At 37.6% G+C, this 20,353-nt stretch overlaps 1 protein-coding gene across 2 annotated transcripts in view; it reads left to right on the top strand.

The window, feature by feature from the left end:
• Positions 1-20,353, top strand: part of LOC121300767 (zinc finger SWIM domain-containing protein 6) — an 83,934-nt gene that overhangs the window by 40,516 nt on the left and 23,065 nt on the right. For both annotated transcript variants that reach the window (XM_041229613.1, XM_041229604.1), the window contains exons 2-4: positions 9,400-9,756; positions 13,319-13,467; positions 13,918-14,068. In XM_041229613.1, coding sequence (XP_041085547.1) covers positions 9,400-9,756; positions 13,319-13,467; positions 13,918-14,068 — 657 coding nt within the window. The remainder of the gene's footprint in view (positions 1-9,399; positions 9,757-13,318; positions 13,468-13,917; positions 14,069-20,353) is intronic.

The following is a 20,353-nucleotide window of genomic DNA, read 5'->3' as shown; positions in this document are numbered from 1 at the left end:
TCATTCTCCTTCTCGGCAGGGTGCTGTTCAAGGCAAGGCTTTCCCTCTCAAAATGAATAGCTAATTTCAGCTATGTAGCTCAGAAGTAACTGAATGAAAAAATATGCCGGTGAATAAAAACAGCAGGGTGTGTGTGGTTGCTCTTATAATGGAGCCATGTTTTTGGTCACTTGGGGGTGGAAATAAAAGCACAAAGAGGGCTGCTCATCTGCTTTTAAAACGAGTAAATAATAGATTTAAATGGTACAATGAGACAATAACTCTAACTGGTGAATGAGGCTCAGAAGCGCAAGTAGAAAACTATTAAGAAAATACTTTTTTTTTTTTTTTTTGGACATTTGCACTATTTTAAAATAATTCTTGTAGCGCAAAAAGATGTAAGGTAGTACTACAATACCTGGGGACTACTAGGCCGCAATGGCAGAACAAATAAATAATGGATTAATAAACTACTCTGAACAATAATAACTAAAACCTGTTATCAATACGTTTGTTAATGAATGACTGGGCTGATAGCTTAATGTGTGTTTTATACTGTTTACTTCCTATTATGTTTTGTAACCAGTTCCCTGGTCTAACACATTCTAAATCAGTTTTTAAACTTCACTGTGCCAACTGGCATTTACCTATTTTTCTACCAAGTGTAATGTTTTAGGTTTTGCAGCAGTTAAATCCAGAAGTTAGGTGTCTTAATTTTTTGCTAGGCTTGTTAATGGTACAGCAGCAGTAACAGAAAACCTGGTCTGTGTTTGCTTCTACACTCCTAGTTTTCTGTGAACTCTGGCCCTTTACATTTTAGATATTATTATTATTATTATTGGTTATTTCTCAAAATACCCTTTTTAACAAATTAATCTTTTTTTTTTTTTTTTTAATAAATTTAGTTGTCGCCAGTTTTTTACGGCGTCTGGAGTACGCGTCCTCCGAAACGTGCTCCTGCCAGTCCGTCATTTTTCGCTCTGCAGATCCACAGCAGTGCCACCAGACCTATAATGCTGGAGGACAACACAGATCTGGTGGCTCCACTGCAGAACCACAGGTGCCCTATCGGCCACAGGGGTCGCTGATGCGTGGTGAGCCGTGGATTCCCTTGCCGACCTAGCCCTCCCTACCCGGGCAGCGCTCGGCCAATTGTGCGCCGCCCCATTGGAACTTCCAGTCACGGTCGGCTGTGACGTAGCTTGGATTCGAACTTGCGATCTCCAGGCTGTAGAACACATCCTGCACTCCATGTGGAGTGCCTTTACTGGATGTGTCACTTGGGAACCCCCACAAATGAGTCTCTAACAAGCTCAATTCTGCTGACCAGTGACATTCTATGAATCAGCCAAAAAATAGAAAAGTTTGTTACTGCCTTGTTTCTGGAAGGGAAGGGGTTAAGTACCTGTGTGTTCAAATGGAATGAAAGTATTGTAAATGGATTGAGATGACTTCAGTATATTGGAAACAAAGTATTACTTTTGGATGCTGTTCTCATGTCCCATTACAGTGTAGTGTTTGAAAAGTCTTTTAATATTTCATTTTAGTTTATCAGCAAATGACACAGTGTTTTTAATCTTTTATGGATATATGCCAGCACTGGTGCAGGGGAAAAGAGCAGACTTCCTGTGGGAGTGGATCTGATGTAATCGCACAGACATGACTGTGGGTAATCACTTGTCTACAATTGCTGTGCTTTTGTTTATTTTATTTATTTAAGTACTACTTTCATTCATGTGTAAAATACAGTGCACTCCGTTTATAAGAATCACATATGTCCCAGATGATTTGATTCTTATAAGCAGTTGATTCTTAAAAGCGGAACAATGCAATTACAATTAGCAAAAGCATGCCTCCATGCATCAGCAGTTTTAAATACAGTATAGTCCTTGTGGGTAAGCAGCTTGTTACAGGATCACGATTATGTTTACCCAAGGTTGCAGAATCATATTTTACTACAGTATACTTGAGAAGCGATTGTCTCGTGAGGTTGCCTAGTTTAACTGCCATGCAGTGTTGTGTAGTGGCCTTTGAATTAAAATGACATCACAGTACAGTGTTAAAATGACATCACAGTACAGTATTTTACTATTGGGACTAGCACTACATTTAAGCATCTTTTGGCTTACTTATTTTGTTGCGATGCAAATCTCTATTTTTCACTAAGCAGAGATGCAAAGCTCCGCAAAATTTGTGCAGTCAGTTTTCCCCGAAATTATTCTTATAAGCAGATTGCTTGATTCTTACAAGCAGATTATTTTAGCATGGTTAGATAGGAACGATTTTGTCCCAGTAGTTTTGATCACTGTATGTGGTTGATTCTTATATCAGTGATTTGTTATCGGAGTGCACTGTAATATAACCTGGATAGGTTATATTACTATTACAGTCAAGTAAAGAGTCATATTTTTGCTGCGTGTAATTTTTATAATAGCTTGTACCCAAAAATGTTTAATATGATTACATTTTGCACTTGCTTCAAAATGTTTTGGTTCTGAATGTCACGCAACTGCTCTTCCTGTAGCTGAAGTGACAGGCAACTGTGCGAGTCCTCCTTGTACTGAGCCACCTTCAAACTGCAGGTGTAAACAAGGTCATGTTCAAGTTTGATAGTGCTTGAATCTGCCCACTGTAGAGTCATGCACAGAAATCATAAACGCAAGGGTTTTGTTTTTATTCTAATGAAGTGGTTTTATTTGTGGGAATTGCTTCTCAGACTTAGTGATGAGGTAGTTTTAAATTTGACAGTTGGTCAATGATGACTGTTTAACAGTTAAGTGTAAGAACTGATAGGCTACTTTACTTTTGATATTTGTGTACTAGCAATGTGGTTTTTATATAAATTAACAATATACTCCAATATGTGAATGTAAGTCATTTAAGTGTTATTTTCCTTGCCCAATCATATTGTCAAAGTTGGTGTTTCACCATTCATTACCACTTTGAGTTGAGCATCATTTAATCATATAAAGTAGGGTGCATAATATAAGACGAAGGAATACCTAATGTTTAGCTGCTGTGCTGTGCTGCTCAGTCTCATTGGGGATATAGTATTTATTTTTATTTAAGGACTCTGTTCTTGGGAGTTGGATAACAGAAAAGATTGGTGCAGGAGCATGTTAGGAGATATCTACAGTGTCTGCTTTAAAGTTCAGTTAAGCCCATAAAACACAAGGCAACTTTTATCTGCCAACTTTTCAAGTACTGTAATTTGTTTTATTATTGTTTTTTTAAATTTGTATTGCATTTTTAAATATCATACCTGCAATCTTATAATACACACATTCTCAAATCTATGACTTCAACATCCATACATATCTAAACCCACGACCCATAATTTATAGAATAGGATTAGTATAATAACCAATGTTGCAGCACGTCACTTTAGTAAACCAACACAGGAATTTGATATATGATATATATTAATTTTAAGGAAGTGTATGCGTTTTGGAGTTGTGTTAAAATTAATGCAATATGGCAACAAATTCATGAATACATCTCTGATATTTACAAAGTAAGGCACATAGTGATATCTAGCTTCAGCATTTTGGGTATAACATCTTGTGGGATGCCATTTAATAGAAATAATGTTAATATTATGCGTCTGTTCTTTTGATACTAAAAAAGTGAATCCTTAAATACTGGAATGAGAGATAAGAACATAAGAACATAAGAAAGTTTACAAACGAGAGGAGGCCATTCGGCCCATCTTGCTCGTTTGGTTGTTAGTAGCTTATTGATCCCAAAATCTCATCAAGCAGCTTCTTGAAGGATCCCAGGGTGTCAGCTTCAACAACATTACTGGGGAGTTGATTCCAGACCCTCACAATTCTCTGTGTAAAAAAGTGTCTCCTATTTTCTGTTCTGAATGCCCCTTTTTCTAAACTCCATTTGTGACCCCTGGTCCTTGTTTCTTTTTTCAGGCTGAAAAAGTCCCTTGCGTCGACACTGTCAATACCTTTTAGAATTTTGAATGCTTGAATTAGGTCGCCACGTAGTCTTCTTTGTTCAAGACTGAACAGATTCAATTCTTTTAGCCTGTCTGCATATGACATGCCTTTTAAGCCCGGAATAATTCTGGTCGCTCTTCTTTGCACTCTTTCTAGAGCAGCAATATCTTTTTTATAGCGAGGTGACCAGAAAGTGCATTGTACAGTTTTAACATTACTTCCCTTGAATATCCGAGTATCTTGTTGGCCTAGCTTCCCCACATTGCCTAGATGAAGACATTTCTGAGTCAACAAAAACTCCTAGGTCTTTTTCATGATTCCTTCTCCAATTTCAATATCTCCCATATGATATTTATAATGTACATTTTTATTTCCTGCGTGCAGTACCTTACACTTTTCTCTATTAAATGTCATTTGAGTTCTGAATCTTGTCTAGATCATTTTGAATGACCTTTGCTGCTGCAACAGTGTTTGCCACTCCTCCTACTTTTGTGTCGTCTGCAAATTTAACAAGTTTGCTTACTATACCAGAATCTAAATCATTAATGAGATAGGAATAGCAGAGGACCTAATACTGATCCCTGTGGTACACCGCTGGTTACCACACTCCATTCTGAGGTTTTTCCTCTAATCAGTACTTTCTGTTTTCTACATGTTAACCACTCCCTAATCCATGTACATGTGTTTCCTTGAATCCCAACTGCGTTCAGTTTGAGAATTAATCTTTTGTGCGGGACTTTGTCAAAAGCTTTCTGGAAATCTAAATAAACCATGTCATATGCTTTGCAATTATCCATTATCGATGTTGCATCCTCAAAAAAATCAAGCAAGTTAGTTAGGACAAAACCATGTTGACTGTCTCCCAGTACCCTGTTACCATATAGGTAATTTTCCATTTTGGCTCTTATTATAGTTTCCATAAGTTTGCATATAATAGAAGTCAGGCTTACTGGTCTGTAGTTACCTGGTTCAGTTTTGTTTCCCTTTTTGTGGATCGGTATTACGTTTGCAATTTTCCAGTCTGTCGGTACCACCCCTGTGTCAAGAGACTGCTGCATGATCTTGGTTAGCGGTTTGTAAATTACTTCAAATCACAGAATGGAAGAATCTAGTGCTATATGTGTTACAGCTGCAGAAGCTCAAGTAACTTGTTTTTAGGGGGCGTTTTCCAGCAAGTTCTTCCAACATGCAGAGATAGAAAAAACAACATCATTAAAATAGTTTTGCTTAACTTGGTTAAGAAAGAAAAAGCCTGAAAGTTGCCTTGGGCTTAAGCTGACAGAAATGACTCGTATACACATAGAGCAGATTGATATTAAGCAGTAATATTTTCACTATACTATATGAAGGACGAGATAGAAAGCAAAGGCAGGATGTTGCATCATAGCCAGGTGACAAGGAGATTAGATGTCTATGTATCCTCTAAGATATCATTTTAGAACTTTTTTTTTTTTTTTACATTTTGAGCAATAATTATAATAGTAGTAATAACATAAAACATTGTGGTAAGAAATAATAAATTTACCATTGAGTATCATGTGTTTACCATTAAAAATAACAATATACCATGAGACATTGAAAGGTGTCTCTGTACTTGATGTATTCCATTATCACAGGTGAATCCTAAATGTAAATGTTGTTTGCTTAATCTACCATTGTATTTACACTTGCCACATTCTTACTATTACAGGACAATGTCTTACCATTGAGGAGCGTGGTAGCTAATGTATAGGTTCCTTTGTGCAGTAATAAACGTTCTTTTGGATGACTTGAGGCTTTTTTGCAAAGCGTTTTAGGTAATGTACAGTAAATGGAACCCTACAGTATAAGAAGTTATTTTTGTTATGATTATATGTTAAAGTGTGTTCTGAGAGTACATAGAGGAAGTGACAGTAGTAAATGACTTATTTCAGCCTCATAAACAATTCCGGACTGCCGCCTCTTGTTTATCACTCCAGAGGACCTGGATGATTAATAGCACAATTAAACATATTGTAATAATCCTAATTGACTGCATCATTCTAGCTAGTCTTGGGGAAAGTGTGTGTGTGTGTGTGTGTGTTTAAATCTCCACTCTGATGGCGGTTCTGTGTAAATATTTATTCACTTCAACAATAGAGGAAGAAGCCCAACCAATAGTGTGGAAGGGCAGCTAATAATTGACCGGTCCGCCTGTAAATGGCAAGATGCACACAGACACTATTAAGGCAAGGAGGCAGATGATTCAAATGCAATGGACCCGTTTTAAAGCCACCCATAAAATGGCTTTCCTGCACGATGCGCACACTCAGGAGAATTATCTCGCTCCCACGCGACACCTTCAGTTTTCACCTCCAGATTATTCAAGCGTTGCCTGATCTCCTCCACTAGCTGCTTCTGCTGCTGCCACTGTTGTCAGGAAAAAGGAATGCGAGATGTTAGATCCTATGTTTTTTTGTGAAAATCTTCTTTTCATCCAACAGTTCAGCCAGGAATATGCAACTGCAATAGGGGAAAAAAGGCAAAGCTGTTGTCAACATTTTACCACGTGGACAATCCTGAATCTGGAATTTTACTCGGTACGCCAAAATGAACGAGTGACCATTTAAAACCAGCCTGCAGTACATCAATATTAACAACAGTGTTAAATAGTCTCTGTTATAAGATGCTTTAATATTTGATATGCATTACAGTATAAACTACAATATATCCTTCCAAAGTCTGTGATTGTCCACCTGATTACCATTATTATACACCTTTGTTTTAAAGGGTGTCTGATTGGTATTTGGACATCATAGGTTTATACATGTACTGTATCTAGTAATAAATGGGCTGAACCCAATTTTAAGTGTAATTACTGTTTTAGAAAAAGTACTACCTTAAATATGATATGACCTCGGATCCCAGTTGCAGGTAAAACCAAAGGCAATCATTTGAATAATGATCTGTACAGTGTTTAAAAATAATAATTCACGTATTGCTCCTTTTAAAGTAACATGTATTTTACAAACACGGCAAGGCTTGCATACACAAATAACCCTTTTATAACATTAGAGAACGATTAAAGCCTTGGTAAAGGTGCAGTAACAACATTCAATTGAAAACCACATTGGCAGATTCTAACTTGGCACTGAAAGCTGTTGTTTCTAGACATTTAACTCCTTCAACAGAGACACATGTACTGTAACTTTATTTTTTATATATATATATATAATGTATGTTATCTGAACATCTAAACAAAAAAAAAGAGAAAGAAAATCAACAAGAAACTGACAGTTACAAAAACACCCCATGGCTTTTATTCCCTTTGACAAATTTAATTGTTGTAGGCGTAGGAAGATGCTTTTTAAATCTCCTAATTTTAATTTTGAAAGAATGTGGTCTGTCATATTGCATTAGTCAACACAAGTTAATGGAAACCTATCTTTTAAAAAGAAGAGCGTTTGTTTTTGTGTTAGTGGAGGCAACCATATATGCAATATATACTTGGTTACCATTGCCTTTAGCACTAGTTGAGAACTTGGCAATATAATTTGGAGATGTCTCTGTACAGTACAGTATGTCATTGTGTACTGATGAAAGGAAAGGGAGGTTATATTCAAGAGAGGATTTGTGTGTGTGTGTTTTTTTTTATTTATTATTTTTGTATGTGATATTGCTGGGATTAGGTGGCAAAGAGGCTTGTGGAAGGTTGCCAGGGGAGAGGGGGTGGGGAATGGGGGAGGGATCCCTGTGCCCTGGGTCTTGACAGTCTGCAGAATGTCATTATATTAGAGTCCCTGTGGGAGCTACTGTGTCTTGGCCTGTCTCTGGAGTATGGGCATCACTGCCTGTCAGACTGTGAATGACCTCAAATGAATAGGGGCAGCTCTTCTTCTTCCTTGCTGCACTGTGAAAGAAGAGTACTCACACAGTGATTTCAGGACTCGGGTGTGTAAGCAGATTTAAAGGAACAGGCAACAAAAAACAGTTTTAAGGCTAATAACATACAGAATATGTTGGCACGCAAGAAACGGGAGATACTCTCTTACTGTCTCCACATAGTCAAGAATAAAATATTCTGTTGTTTTTAGAGTAAATACCCAAGAATCCATATATACTTAATGCCTTCATTAATCTCTGGTGTAGCCTTGTGTCCTGGTGGTTAGGCAAAGTTGCATTCACAGAATGATCTTCTGTTCAAATAGGGCAGTAATAGGCTCCCGAGTGGCGCATCCAGTAAAGGCTCTCCGTGTGGAGTGCAGGGTGCGCCCTATAGCCTGGAGATCGCTGGTTCGAGTCCAGGTTATGCCATCGCCAATTGTGGCAGGGAGTTCCCAGGGGGCGGCGCTCGGCCAGTTGTTGGCTGGGAATTCCTTGGTTCACCACGCACCATCGACTCCTGTGGCAGATAGGGCGCCTGCGGGTCTGCTGTAGAAGCCACTCAGATCTGTGTTGTCCTCCGGCACTATGGTCTGGTGGCTTCGCAGTATATCTGCAACGCGAGCAAAGACGGCTTGGTAGGATACGTTTCGGAGGATATGTGTGTCTGCTGCCATTTTCCCGAGTCGGAGCGGGAGTTGCAGCAGTGAACCGGGATAAAAATAATAATTGGGCATTCCAAACTGGGGAGAACTGGGGTAAAAAAAAAAATAATAATAATTGGCAACAACTAAATAAAAAATAGGACAATAATGTGGCATTGTTTTATAGTGGCTTGTCTAATGCTCATTATCCGTTTTTAATTATCTGTATAGTGTTCCTATGTTGCCAAGGAGATTTATATGAAAGGACTTGCAGGGTTAAGCTGTTTTAAATCCCTCATTTATTTAATCCTTTGAAATACTAGAGTACTACATATACAGTAGTGCATAATCTGCATTTCTACATTTTTAAAAGCATCTTTAACAAGTTTTTGTTAAGTGGTCATTGTAAAAGTGTTTACCAGTTCTTGTTTGGTTTAAGAACATATCTTCTCAGTCATCATTAAATATGTATTTTTAAGCATGGTAGGATTCCTATTTAGCACTTTGCTCTCATAGTGTTGTATCTGTACCTAATATGGAAACCCAATTTGATTATAATGTGTGCAGTTGTGTGACAAATCTGACCGAAAAGTTCTAGTTCACTATAACCAGAATTAGTGCTGGCGCTGAAAATGAATGAACCTTGAGCAAAAAAAAGCAATGGATTTTAAAGTCCGCTAATATAATTTGCCAAATCATTTTTCAACTTTAAAGTTCCACTTACTGTACTGTAGCCTATTCACAAAGCTCATGAGTTATTTCATTAAACACAGCTAGATACTGAAACTGTCCAAGGCTGTAACAGTCTCGAGTAGACTTCTGAATAGTACATTTTCTTGAAATCAAAACTGCTGTAGCAAATGCCCCCTGTTGTATAATCATAAAGATGTCTTAGCTTGACCATCTATTACTGAATGGTCTTTCTCTAGGGTACAGAAATGACTTCTTTCAGAGCCCTGTGGTAATTTTCCTCTCATTTTTTGCAGGGTTTCACCTGAGTGGTACAGTGACAGAACCAGCTTCCCAGTCAGAGCCGGAGATCGTGTGCAACGTTGCTATCAGCTTTGATCGCTGCAAGATTACCTCAGTTACCTGTAGCTGTGGCAACAAGGACATCTTTTACTGTGCGCACGTTGTAGCACTCTCCTTATACCGGATCCGCAAGCCGGATCAGGTCAAACTGCATCTTCCCATTTCAGAGACGCTATTTCAAATGAACAGAGACCAACTACAGAAATTTGTACAGTATTTAATCACAGTGCACCACACAGAGGTTCTACCCACTGCCCAGAAACTAGCAGATGAGATTCTCTCTCAGAACTCTGAGATTAATCAAGTACATGGTAAGTTATCCTGGGTGTCTTGATCGGTGTCAGCAGCCTTCCACACACCCTCTTCCTTCCTGGCAGGACAGGGTTTTTTAAAAGCATCTACTGTAAGCACATAATCTTGGATTATGTTTTAAGCATTGATTTGACTAGAGATTAAATCGCAATGCTTCTAGATATATATTTTGTCTGACTTCAGTGTTTCTGTTTGTCCTCCTTTTATCAGGAGAATGCATGTCTTTTGTGACACGTGTATTAAGTATCTTGTTTCAACTCAGCTCCCCTTTTCAGGTGATGGGAGGTAGAGGATCTGAATAAATGCAAAATAGCAGCCTGTCATCTTGCATGGAAACCCTGTTATTTTATTTAAACTCCTGGATGAGAGTGGAGGGGTTGTTTTTAAGAATTGCTTTGTATCTGCTGGATACAGTATAAATGGTATGTTCTGCAATCTGTGTGAAAGCTGCACTGAACAGTTTTCAGATTGTGGTTCATAGTGTATCATTTAAAAAACATGGTTTGACCGGTTTTAATATTTCAATATTTGTTTCCTCTGGTTTCTGTTTGGTTTCTTTCACAAGCCCCATACTTTTTGGTTTTTATTTATGCCAAGTTACAATGTTCTCGCTCCAAAGCAAGATGAATAAATAAGCATACAGGCTGTTCAACATAACTTGACCCACACATGAAGATGTGGAAAGTCATAGGACAGGCCCACTTCAGGATATTCAGAGGGGCATTTCAATTATGATTATTTTAAAGATAAATGCAGATTTGTATATTTTATGATCAAATGTTGGAAGAAGGAACACATTCAACAGTTAGGCACTTGAGATGGAGTTCATTTCTTTGGAGAAAAGGTTTGCATGAACAATCCCAAAGTTAAGTGCATCGCTTGATTCATGTTAAGCTTAACAAGCTACAGCCCTGAGAATCTCACGCCCGATAAAAACTACTATACATGAAGGTGTTACTGGAAGGTTCTGAAGAAAGGCCCAACACATACATCTGTATAATATAATGTTCAAATAGCAACCTCTCAGTTCTTTCCAGTTGTATTCTGTCAAGTACTTGGAAACACAAAGCACAAGTTCAGTGCTTCTGTCTGCATTCTCATCATTAGAACTCCAGACGGACATCGTGTCAATGTTTGCAACATCCTACGGCAAAATCTCCTTGCTGGATTCTTTTGTGTGGTTATTAATAAAAAAATAAAAACAAAAACATTTTGAAATACTGGTTTACTTCAGTATTTCAAGACTTTCTTCTATTCCATCCACTGCTGTGGGCTATAAACTGGCACCGGTTTACAGCAACTTTTTCCAACATTGTTTGACATTCAAAAATGTTAATACACATTTACCCTTGGAAGTCTGATATTAATACAAATGTTTATTTACTGTACTGTTGCCCTATTTCAGACTGGAAATAGGGGGATTTGGTAGCATTTGTAATACTAAATGGGTGAAAAAGGTATTCAAATAGAATAAAATCATATACCCTGTTAAAGGCAAGGCCTGTTCCTTTAAAGAAAATTTTAGTTGAACACTAGGTAAACCAAATTAAAACTGTGGATCTTATTACAGTATTCATGTGTATTGAATTAAAGGGTGACCTATACAGCATTAAAAGGCTATGAGTGATGGAATTGTTTTTTTTTTGTTTTTTTTTACTTGTTTTTATGATTATGGAAGTGTGTGACAATAAATCCTTGCAGTTTTGGGGAATGGTAGAAATAAATTTACTTGTTTTTATTATTTTTGTTGCTTTTTAATGGTTCCTTTTCAGATGGGTCAATTAAGAGTTAGGGTTCCAAGAACTTTAGAGTTACTTTAGCATTTTCTATGTAATGAAGTCCAGAGTCCAAGTTTGATCAACAACACAGCTGGACTGTTGGACAAATGAACTGCTGTAACAGTGGGGACTATTTTTAACTGTATTGATTTGCTTTGTAATTTTTTTTTTAATGTGTTTATTTATGAATAAAAGCATTAATCAGATTCTTACACACTTAAAGGGTGCTAACCACATGTTTTAAATGTATCTTTTATCTTGTTTAGTGGTAGAAATACAATCACTGCTCCCCTTTTTTATACTGTTTAAGATGTTTTGGTTCTTTGTTCTGTACTTTGATTTTGAAGGTTCAGATATTTCAAGACTGTACATGCGTCCCCATACCTGATCACTTAATGCGTCATAGTTCCAAGTGACTCAGCAGAGCGCAGCCTCTAGCATTGCATTGGGATTGTTTGCTTATTCTGAGTTATTAGTGACAATCAAATAAAGTGAAGAAGCAGAAGACCAGTAGGAGTTCAAAAGAATTTGAAAGCAGTGTCCTTCTAAAGAAGAAAGCAATGCCTATCTCACTAAAGGTGGTGCTGTGACAGAAGTATTGGGCCTGAGTTATCATGGTCTTGAGTCCAAAATGCAGTTTGCACCATATTTTATTTAACAAAAATATAACAAACACCATAGTCATACTTTTTGACTCCTTAAGTTAACCTTATGAGTTGTTATTAAGTTTGTAATTTCACAGTTAAAAAAAAAAAAAAATAGCACCAAAGAAAAATGGTGCAAATTGCATTTAGGTGTGAAGACTTTAATTAAACCAGGCCCATTGGGTGTGAAACATAAACATACATACTGTATGTGTAAATCAAATAATGGCATGGTTTAATAGAATTAATATGACTCTTAAGCAAGTGTATGTATTGTATTTACTTATGTATGGCAGATGTAATGATTGATATGCTGAATGTCTTGTATGTGCAGAAATGTGTCGGGTTATATTTCCAAGCTCCGTTTGTTTTACTGAGTTTGTCACCTACACTAACTCTTCTGAAGAAATGTTATTTGTACATTCTTTATTGATGTGAACAATTGAATGTTTACTTTTTCACCTATATTTCACATTTCTGTACTTGAGAAAAGGTGTGTTTTTTTGCTATAGATAATAATTTTTTTATGTACAGTTCACTCCGTTTATAAGAATCACATCTGTCCCGGATGATTTGATTCTTTTATAAGCGATTGATTCTTAAAAGCGGACCGATATGATTAGAATTGGCAAAAGTGTGCCTCCGCACATCAGCAGTGTAAATACAGTATACAGATGTCAATGGTGCAAAATCACTGAGGACAATACATTAAAACAAGTCCTCGTGTGTAAGCATCTTGTTATATAGTCACGATTATGTTTACTCAAGTCTGCAGAATCCTATTTCGCTACAGTATACTTGAAGCGATCGTCTCGTGAGGGTGCTTAGTTTAACTGTCATGCTGTGTTATGCTTAATGTCTTTTCAATTAAAATGGTACAGTATTTTACTGTCATGACTTCCACTGCATTTAAGCATCTGTGGCTTACTTATTTCCAGTTGCGATGCAAATCTCAGTTTTTCACTAAGCGGAGATGCTAATTCTAAGATCTAAGCAAAGATGATTATTTTACATGGTTGGTGTAGGAATGCTTTTGTCCCAGTGGTTTTGAGCACTATATGCAGTTGATTCTTATATCAGTGATTCTTGTAAACAGAGCCCTAGCCCCCTCAGTAAGAGTGTGTTTGCGCTTGTTGCAGGTGCCCCCGACCCCACGGCGGGGGCCAGTATCGATGATGAGAACTGTTGGCACCTGGATGAGGAGCAGGTCCAAGAACAGGTTAAACTCTTCCTTTCCCAGGGTGGATACCATGGATCTGGGAAGCAGCTCAACTTGCTGTTTGCAAAGGTATGGGTTTGTGTTAGCCCAAAGCTAATAGATGTGCACTTCAGTCAACACAAGAACTGACATTTTGCAGAATTAAATTTAGCACCTGAAATGCCACAGTGTTTTTAGTTTATTTTATAGATTCAGGCTCTCTGTTTGGAAAATGACATCATTAAAACACCCTATTTTATTTTGGTTCTGTGTTTTCAAATGTAATCCCAAGCAGAGGAGAATTTTTTTTTCTATATACATTTTATATAGTAAATCTCTTTTTTTTTTTTAAATAAATTATATCTGTGGACAAATAATCCAAAGGGGATTTATGTTGTGTTACCTTGTCCTATTGTAATATTTTATTTGTTTGACCTAAAGGAACAATCTATTTAAAGAAATTCTAAAATTAAGAGCTCTCTCTGCTGTGTGTTTTTTAGAATCCAGTTCACTGAAGTGTGCCGTTTGTTTGTTCACCAGGTGCGAGAAATGTTGAAGATGAGGGATTCAAACGGCGCTCGCATGTTAACGCTGATAACAGAGCAGTTCATGGCTGACCCCCGTCTGTCTCTATGGAGACAGCAAGGCACTACCATGACTGACAAGTACAGGCAGCTCTGGGATGAACTAGGTAAATAACATCCATTCCACGAAAGGATTTTCTTTTCATGTCTCCTTAAGTCAAATGTGAACATGGACTTAAATGGACTGAGGTGTTTGATTGCTGTGGAGAAAGAGGTTTAGAATAGAACAGGTAGTAATGAACCGGACAATACATAGAGACACACCTATTTCCCAGTCAAATAGACTGTCACTAGGTGTTTTAGAACAGCAGTCCTGGAGTATGAGCAAACAAGGGCCTCTTCCAGTATTCTCTTTTCTCCTACGCTGTACGTACAACACAAGCACAAATGACTGTCTTACAGCCTTCATAAAGGCTTTATGAAGATTAATGTATCCCTGGTAGAATCCAACATTTGCAATTACTGCTATCAGAATACTAGTTACATTGCAATATATTCTCTTGCACAAAAGCAAGCCTTCAGTATGGGTTTTATAATAAATAGTGGTGGATTATAAAGTGAAACAGATGACAGGTGATAGGTGCATATATGTTGTGCGAACACAAACAAAAGTGATGCGCAATCCGTTTAATAGAAAGTGGCTTGCCACCACACGCTGTCTGCCAATATTTAAAGCTGGGGACATTTTGTCAATTTTGGCTTTGCATTCGTTGGCCAACACAATAACATAAGCTTCATTCCCTCAGCGGGCAGGCTGAGTAATGATCCCTTCATTAAACCTTAAGCAATTCTTTCTGCAATGCAGGTTTTCAGGGTAATTGAAGGAAAGAATTTGGGAAGCGACGGCAACAATACTGCAGACTATGTATGGGGAAAACTTCCAGCAAGATTTTGCCAGCAGAGGAACAAGGGTCTCTGTGATTTGAATAAACAACAACTATTAATTCAATCTTTAATATGTACAGCATGTTCCTCACGAAGGGCTAGAAACATAATAATCAATTTGGTTCTGTTTAGAAATTAAACAGTTCGTACCAGGAATTATCTTGTCGCTTCAGGGATTGGGAGAGCTCTATGACATCTATGTGGGGGGAAAACCACTTATTTGAGTCATTCTCAAGAATTCATTGTATGTGTTTATTTTAAAACATGTTTATACAGGGTAGCTTTCAAGCCACAGGCTCTTCTTCCCAGAGAAGCCTTCAGATGTTTACATTCATCCATTATTTTTCAAATTGCAAGCTCCATTATTTGGTCATTCTGATTTGGGAAAGAGGTTTGAAAGGAGGTGTAAAGGTTTTTGTTTTTTGGATGTACACAAGGTTTAAATGATTAAAAAAATATTTGTCAGGACGTTTCGAACAAAAGCCCTTTAGCTGTGTAGAAAGAAAAGTAAACAGTACAGTAAACTTGTTGTTTTTGTCCAAAACATCCTGAAATAAAATATTTTTTTAATCATTTCAAGCTTTTGTGTACATCCAAAAATAAATCTTTTCATTTTTTATTTGTGTGTGTGTGTATGTAAATGTACTGTTTCTCAAGTTTGAAGTCAATGCATGCCATCTTTGTCTTAATAGTAATAGTCTTTCTATTTGACTTGGTTGTTGATGTTTTTAAGAAACACTGTATACTGTAAAAAGGGAAACAGAGAAAATAATGTTCAATTTTACATCTAAACAGTAGGGTCCCCAGAGACTGAAGTAGTAACTGCTGTACCGCCCGCAGTCTGGAATGTGGGCCTTTGTACTCCCATGCTCGGCAGGAAAACCAACTAGGCTTGGTTTGCCTCCCCATGTCACAGTGACGCCTACTGGCCTGGTGCCAGAAGAGGCCAAGCAGTGAACAAGCTAGCCATTCCAGTGGTTTTTATTTAGATTACATGTAGACCAGATGTACAGCAGGAGACTGTTGAAAAAGATGCACTTTATACAAGACCTGTATTGTGAGGCTGAAGTATAGTAACTTGTGCATCCTTTATAACCGTAGCCTTCCCTGATATGGGAATAGAAAGTATTAGTAGAAGAATCATAGGGCAGTTGGAATTTACAGGAATCCATTTTCCAGCTCTAAATGGTTAATATCTAGCAAAGGGTATTTTCTAACTATGTGTTAAAGCGTAGCATAGAAATAAATTACCAGCAGCAAATGCAATTGAGTTGCAATTTTTTTTCTGCCTTTCAAGCATTTCAAGGTATGTCGAGCAACCCACTAGAAATGGAAAGTGCTTATTGACCTCCCCCCTCTTCAGCATAGTAGCATTGAATTTCTCTTTTCTTTCTGATCTGAATTGAATTGAATATGTGGGGTTTATGTCCTCCTTTACATCTGCATACCCTGAAGTGTAGATCATGCTTGTTTATGAAGTACATAAGGGCCGCAGAAAAGATCAGCCTTATTTTTTTATTTCTTTATTTATTTTTTAACTATAGTGCAGCAGCCCAGTTGCTGGGGGTGAAGGAGGGCTTTAGCAAGGCAGACATGCAGGATACTGATGCGATCTGATCTTATGGATGTGGGGGTGGGGGTTGTCGAGACTGAACGTATTGTCTTTGAGGAGGGGTTGCATTGCTAGAAGGTTGTTTTGGTATTAAACCCCGAGCACAGACAGATGCTGGCATGGAGGAGTATCAAGAGGCTGATTTTTGTTGGCAAATGGGATCTGCAGTTTAATTTGGTGTTTTCTGCGGGCCTCTGACTGTGAATTGAAATTGCAAGCCCTTTAGCCACACTGATGGCACATGACTTGAATACCAAAATGTCACATGTTGGCATTCAAGGTCCACTGCGAGCAGGTTTCTTCAGATTTTTCCCTTTTTCACCCCCTCCATTTCCTGCAGTATCTACCATTACAGATCATTTCAATTCACTTCACATTGAAAAATAAATGCTCCCTGTTTACCATTTTACTGCATGTTTAAATGTCCTGTTAGCAAAAGCTAAGTGACTTGTTCAAGTAGGGTAAAAGTGGCAGAGTTAGAGAATAAAAAAATTCAATGCAAAACAAGCTTTTTATTGCTTTGCCGTGCGCTGCAAATGAATCATTAGACTTGTCAGCCTTAAAGCAAGCCATAATTGGAGCAGCTACTGTTATCAAAGCTGGTCCGTTCTCATGACAGCTTAATAAAGCTGAAACTGTTAAATTAAATCCCCAGTGCTTAATCTGATGAAAGCAGTCAGGTAGAAGACTCTAAGATGAGTGTCTGCTGTGGGCAGAGTGACGGCACCCAAACAGCTTGTCAACACACAGAGATTACTGTAACAGATTCATCAGCGCTGCCGAGATACTGGCACCTCCCACCACAATGAAACTGCTCCTTTGTTTGGGAACAAAAGAATATTTCATTGCTTTTCTGTTCAATATATGTACTTTTTTAAAACCATTTTTTATCCAGTTTGATGTTGTTCTTGTTTCATGCTGTCCAATGTTCATATTGTAAGCTTAATGATATGGATATGGAAGGAAGATGTTGTGGAGGGCAATTTCCTTTATACTGTAGAAACTACTGCAGCATCTTACTGTTTTAGAATTGTGTGGTGGGGCAACTGTTTAATAAAGAGAGCTGAAGCTGGTCGTATAAAATAGAGGGTTACCGTAAATAACAGGTACTAGGATCTGGATACATATCCACTTTACACTACTGTATACATTTATTTACAGGCCTTTTTATGCAACTCGGTTTTAATCCTGAGTTAAACTGCTAAAAATGAGGGCAAGGCTTTTCTCTACTGACCTAATTGTGCACAGAGAGTGTAAAGGGTAATCCTGCTGTTCTATGAATATTAGTCTGGCTAAAAAAAGCATTGTTGGTAACCTTGTCTTGCTATTTGCAGACTTTGGGAGAGGCTGCAAACTGTTTTTTCCTGATGTGATTTATCTTTATCTCATTATAATGAATAGTACCGTGTGGTGCCCACTGTGCTGACAATGCTCACTGTTTGGGCTAAGCAAAGAAATAAGGTTGTAGGCTTGATATGGATTATTGAGTGTTTACATATAATCAGGAGGCAGTTGGAGTTGGTCTAGACTGCAACTGAGCTGCATCTCATTCCTTTCTGGCTTCTTTTCTTTTGGCCTTGGACATGATTGGCATGGCTTGACCTGAAGGTGCTCTTTTTTTTATTTTATTATTATTATTTGGTGCATAATTCCAAACAATTTGCAGTGATGTTTAAAAATCCAACCTTAGATATTTACAATTCCTTAGAGTTCAATATGGAATCAGAGTTTAAAAAAAAAAAAAAAAAAAAAAAAAACCGGGGGGGCTTGGGGCAGTGAACTGGGTTTCTTGGTTTTATTTCTCCCCTTGCCACCAGTGCTGCAGGTAATCTATTGTATTAATCAGGTAGAAAGTGTAAAATGCATGGTGAGTGATTAAACTATCATGCACAATACAATCAACATGAAGCACATGTCAAGACTAATACATCAAAGATTCATTCTGTAAGTGGAATGTATTAGAGCAAAAAAAAACAAAAAAACATTTGATTGTCGTATCCGTTTGTGACAGATCTGTGTAAATAGATACATTTTATATATAGTGATGATCCTGCTTAAAAGGTGAACTCACTTGTACTTCTTGTTTGTTGACCATCACGGCTTATCCTACTCTGCATTAAAACTTATAATTAAAGGGGATATGGGGTGCATACAAAGCTTATTGGGTTTTTTGGTAGGGGAGGGGGTGGGGTGGAGATGGCTGTAGTTTGTTACAATGTTTCTCTCAATCTGTCGTCTTGATGTATGTGTGGGGTTGCTTTTTAGTTGTGTAATTGAGCTGTTTCCTCAATTGAAAATCTCAATAGCAATTTTTGGTTCTTGGTTTAAAAAAATTAAATAAATAAATGTAAAAAACCCAAACCACAGAAATACAAACGTTTCAAACGATATGCTTACAGTGTCTCCCAGATGTTATGAACGAGTCCTAGTTACCTACCATTATAAAAATATATCAAGGGTATATGCAAAACGTCTCATGGTACAAGGTGTTGATTCAGCATGTTTTAGCGTGGAATCAGCGCCACAGCACATTGCAGACTTAAACCTCAAATAAAAACCACATGCCTTGCAGAAATCTCTTCGGCGCTACTTTATGTATTCATGATGAATCAGTCTGCTGATGGATAGCACCTATTCCCACTTCTCAACTCTGAAGCCCAAAGTTTGGCTTGTAAAAAGGGGATAATGATGAAGCCCTTCTTTTCAGATGAGCATGTGATTGCTGCTTCTTTTTAATGAATTCACCTTCATCTCTGGTGGTGTTAATATCACAGCGCAGAGCCCAGCATGTCTTACTTTCCAATTATCTTGGAGGAAAGGTGAGATTTGCATAGCTGCCTGCAATGTTCTGTTTGTCACGTTTTAATTTTTTTTCCAGTTAGGACTCAAACTGGTGCATTTTGCATATTTAATAGTGGTTCATTTCTAGTTGTCTCTTGTTTGGGCTGCTTGTCTTTGCATTGCACGAATGGTCAAAGAACAGTTCTTGCAAGACTTCCTGTTAGGAACCATTGTGTTACAGAAATCCCCGACTACCTCAGGCGTTATCATTTATAGGTAAGCAAACTTGTGTACTTTTAAAGGCAAATATTACATTTTTAGTGTCTGTTAATCATGTAACAAGTACTCAAATAAATGAGTAGTCTAAAAATGCAATTTTTCTGTTTTGACCTAATTGTCATTAATTGCATTGTCTTCCATAACAGTGCAACAGATTCTTTAACATAAAACTTAACTTTTATTCATAAAAAAAAACCAAAATAACATATTTTGAAAAACAATAACTAGTGGGTGTCCGTAGCAACCATTGAATCATTTTTTGGATTAGGTTCCATTTGTAGTTGAGCAGTTTAAAACTGTATTTTATGAATCTATATATGTATAATATGAACATGTAGCCTTCAACAAATATTTCTAAAGAGTGTATTCTCTAAGATAACAATGCTTCTAGGTTACTTGTTACTTTTATTTGAAGCAGAAAATAACCTCTCTTAACCTTGCCTTAATTGTTAAGATGCATTTCCAATAATGAACGAGTGCATGGTGATGTCTTCACGCCCGAGTCAACAGTCCCATGTTAATAAATTGACAGTTAATGGAAATCTGGTGAGGATTGTGTCCTAGGAGGCGTAGTCTACTCCGTGGCTTCCCTGTTACTCAGTGCCGCCTGTGTCAAACGCTTGTGCAAATTGTATTCTCTTCTTTCAGACAAAGGGGGGAGGGGTGCAGTGCAGTATTGTCATGAAAATGTGGAAGCAAGCGTCCTCTTGGTAGCTCTGCTGTAATCGCTAGAAAGGTTTAATACCTTTCTTAAACAATCAGCATCACTCTGATCTTCCCTGTGCAAGTGCTTCAGCGAGAACAATCTATAAATGAATGCTGGTTAGGATTTCTA

The sequence above is a fragment of the Polyodon spathula genome, chromosome 2 (genome assembly GCF_017654505.1).
Source record: "Polyodon spathula isolate WHYD16114869_AA chromosome 2, ASM1765450v1, whole genome shotgun sequence".
Classification (NCBI taxonomy): Eukaryota; Metazoa; Chordata; class Actinopteri; order Acipenseriformes; family Polyodontidae; genus Polyodon; species Polyodon spathula.
The sequence above is the reverse complement of the archived record's forward strand: the minus strand, read 5'-3'. Positions and strand labels throughout refer to the sequence as shown.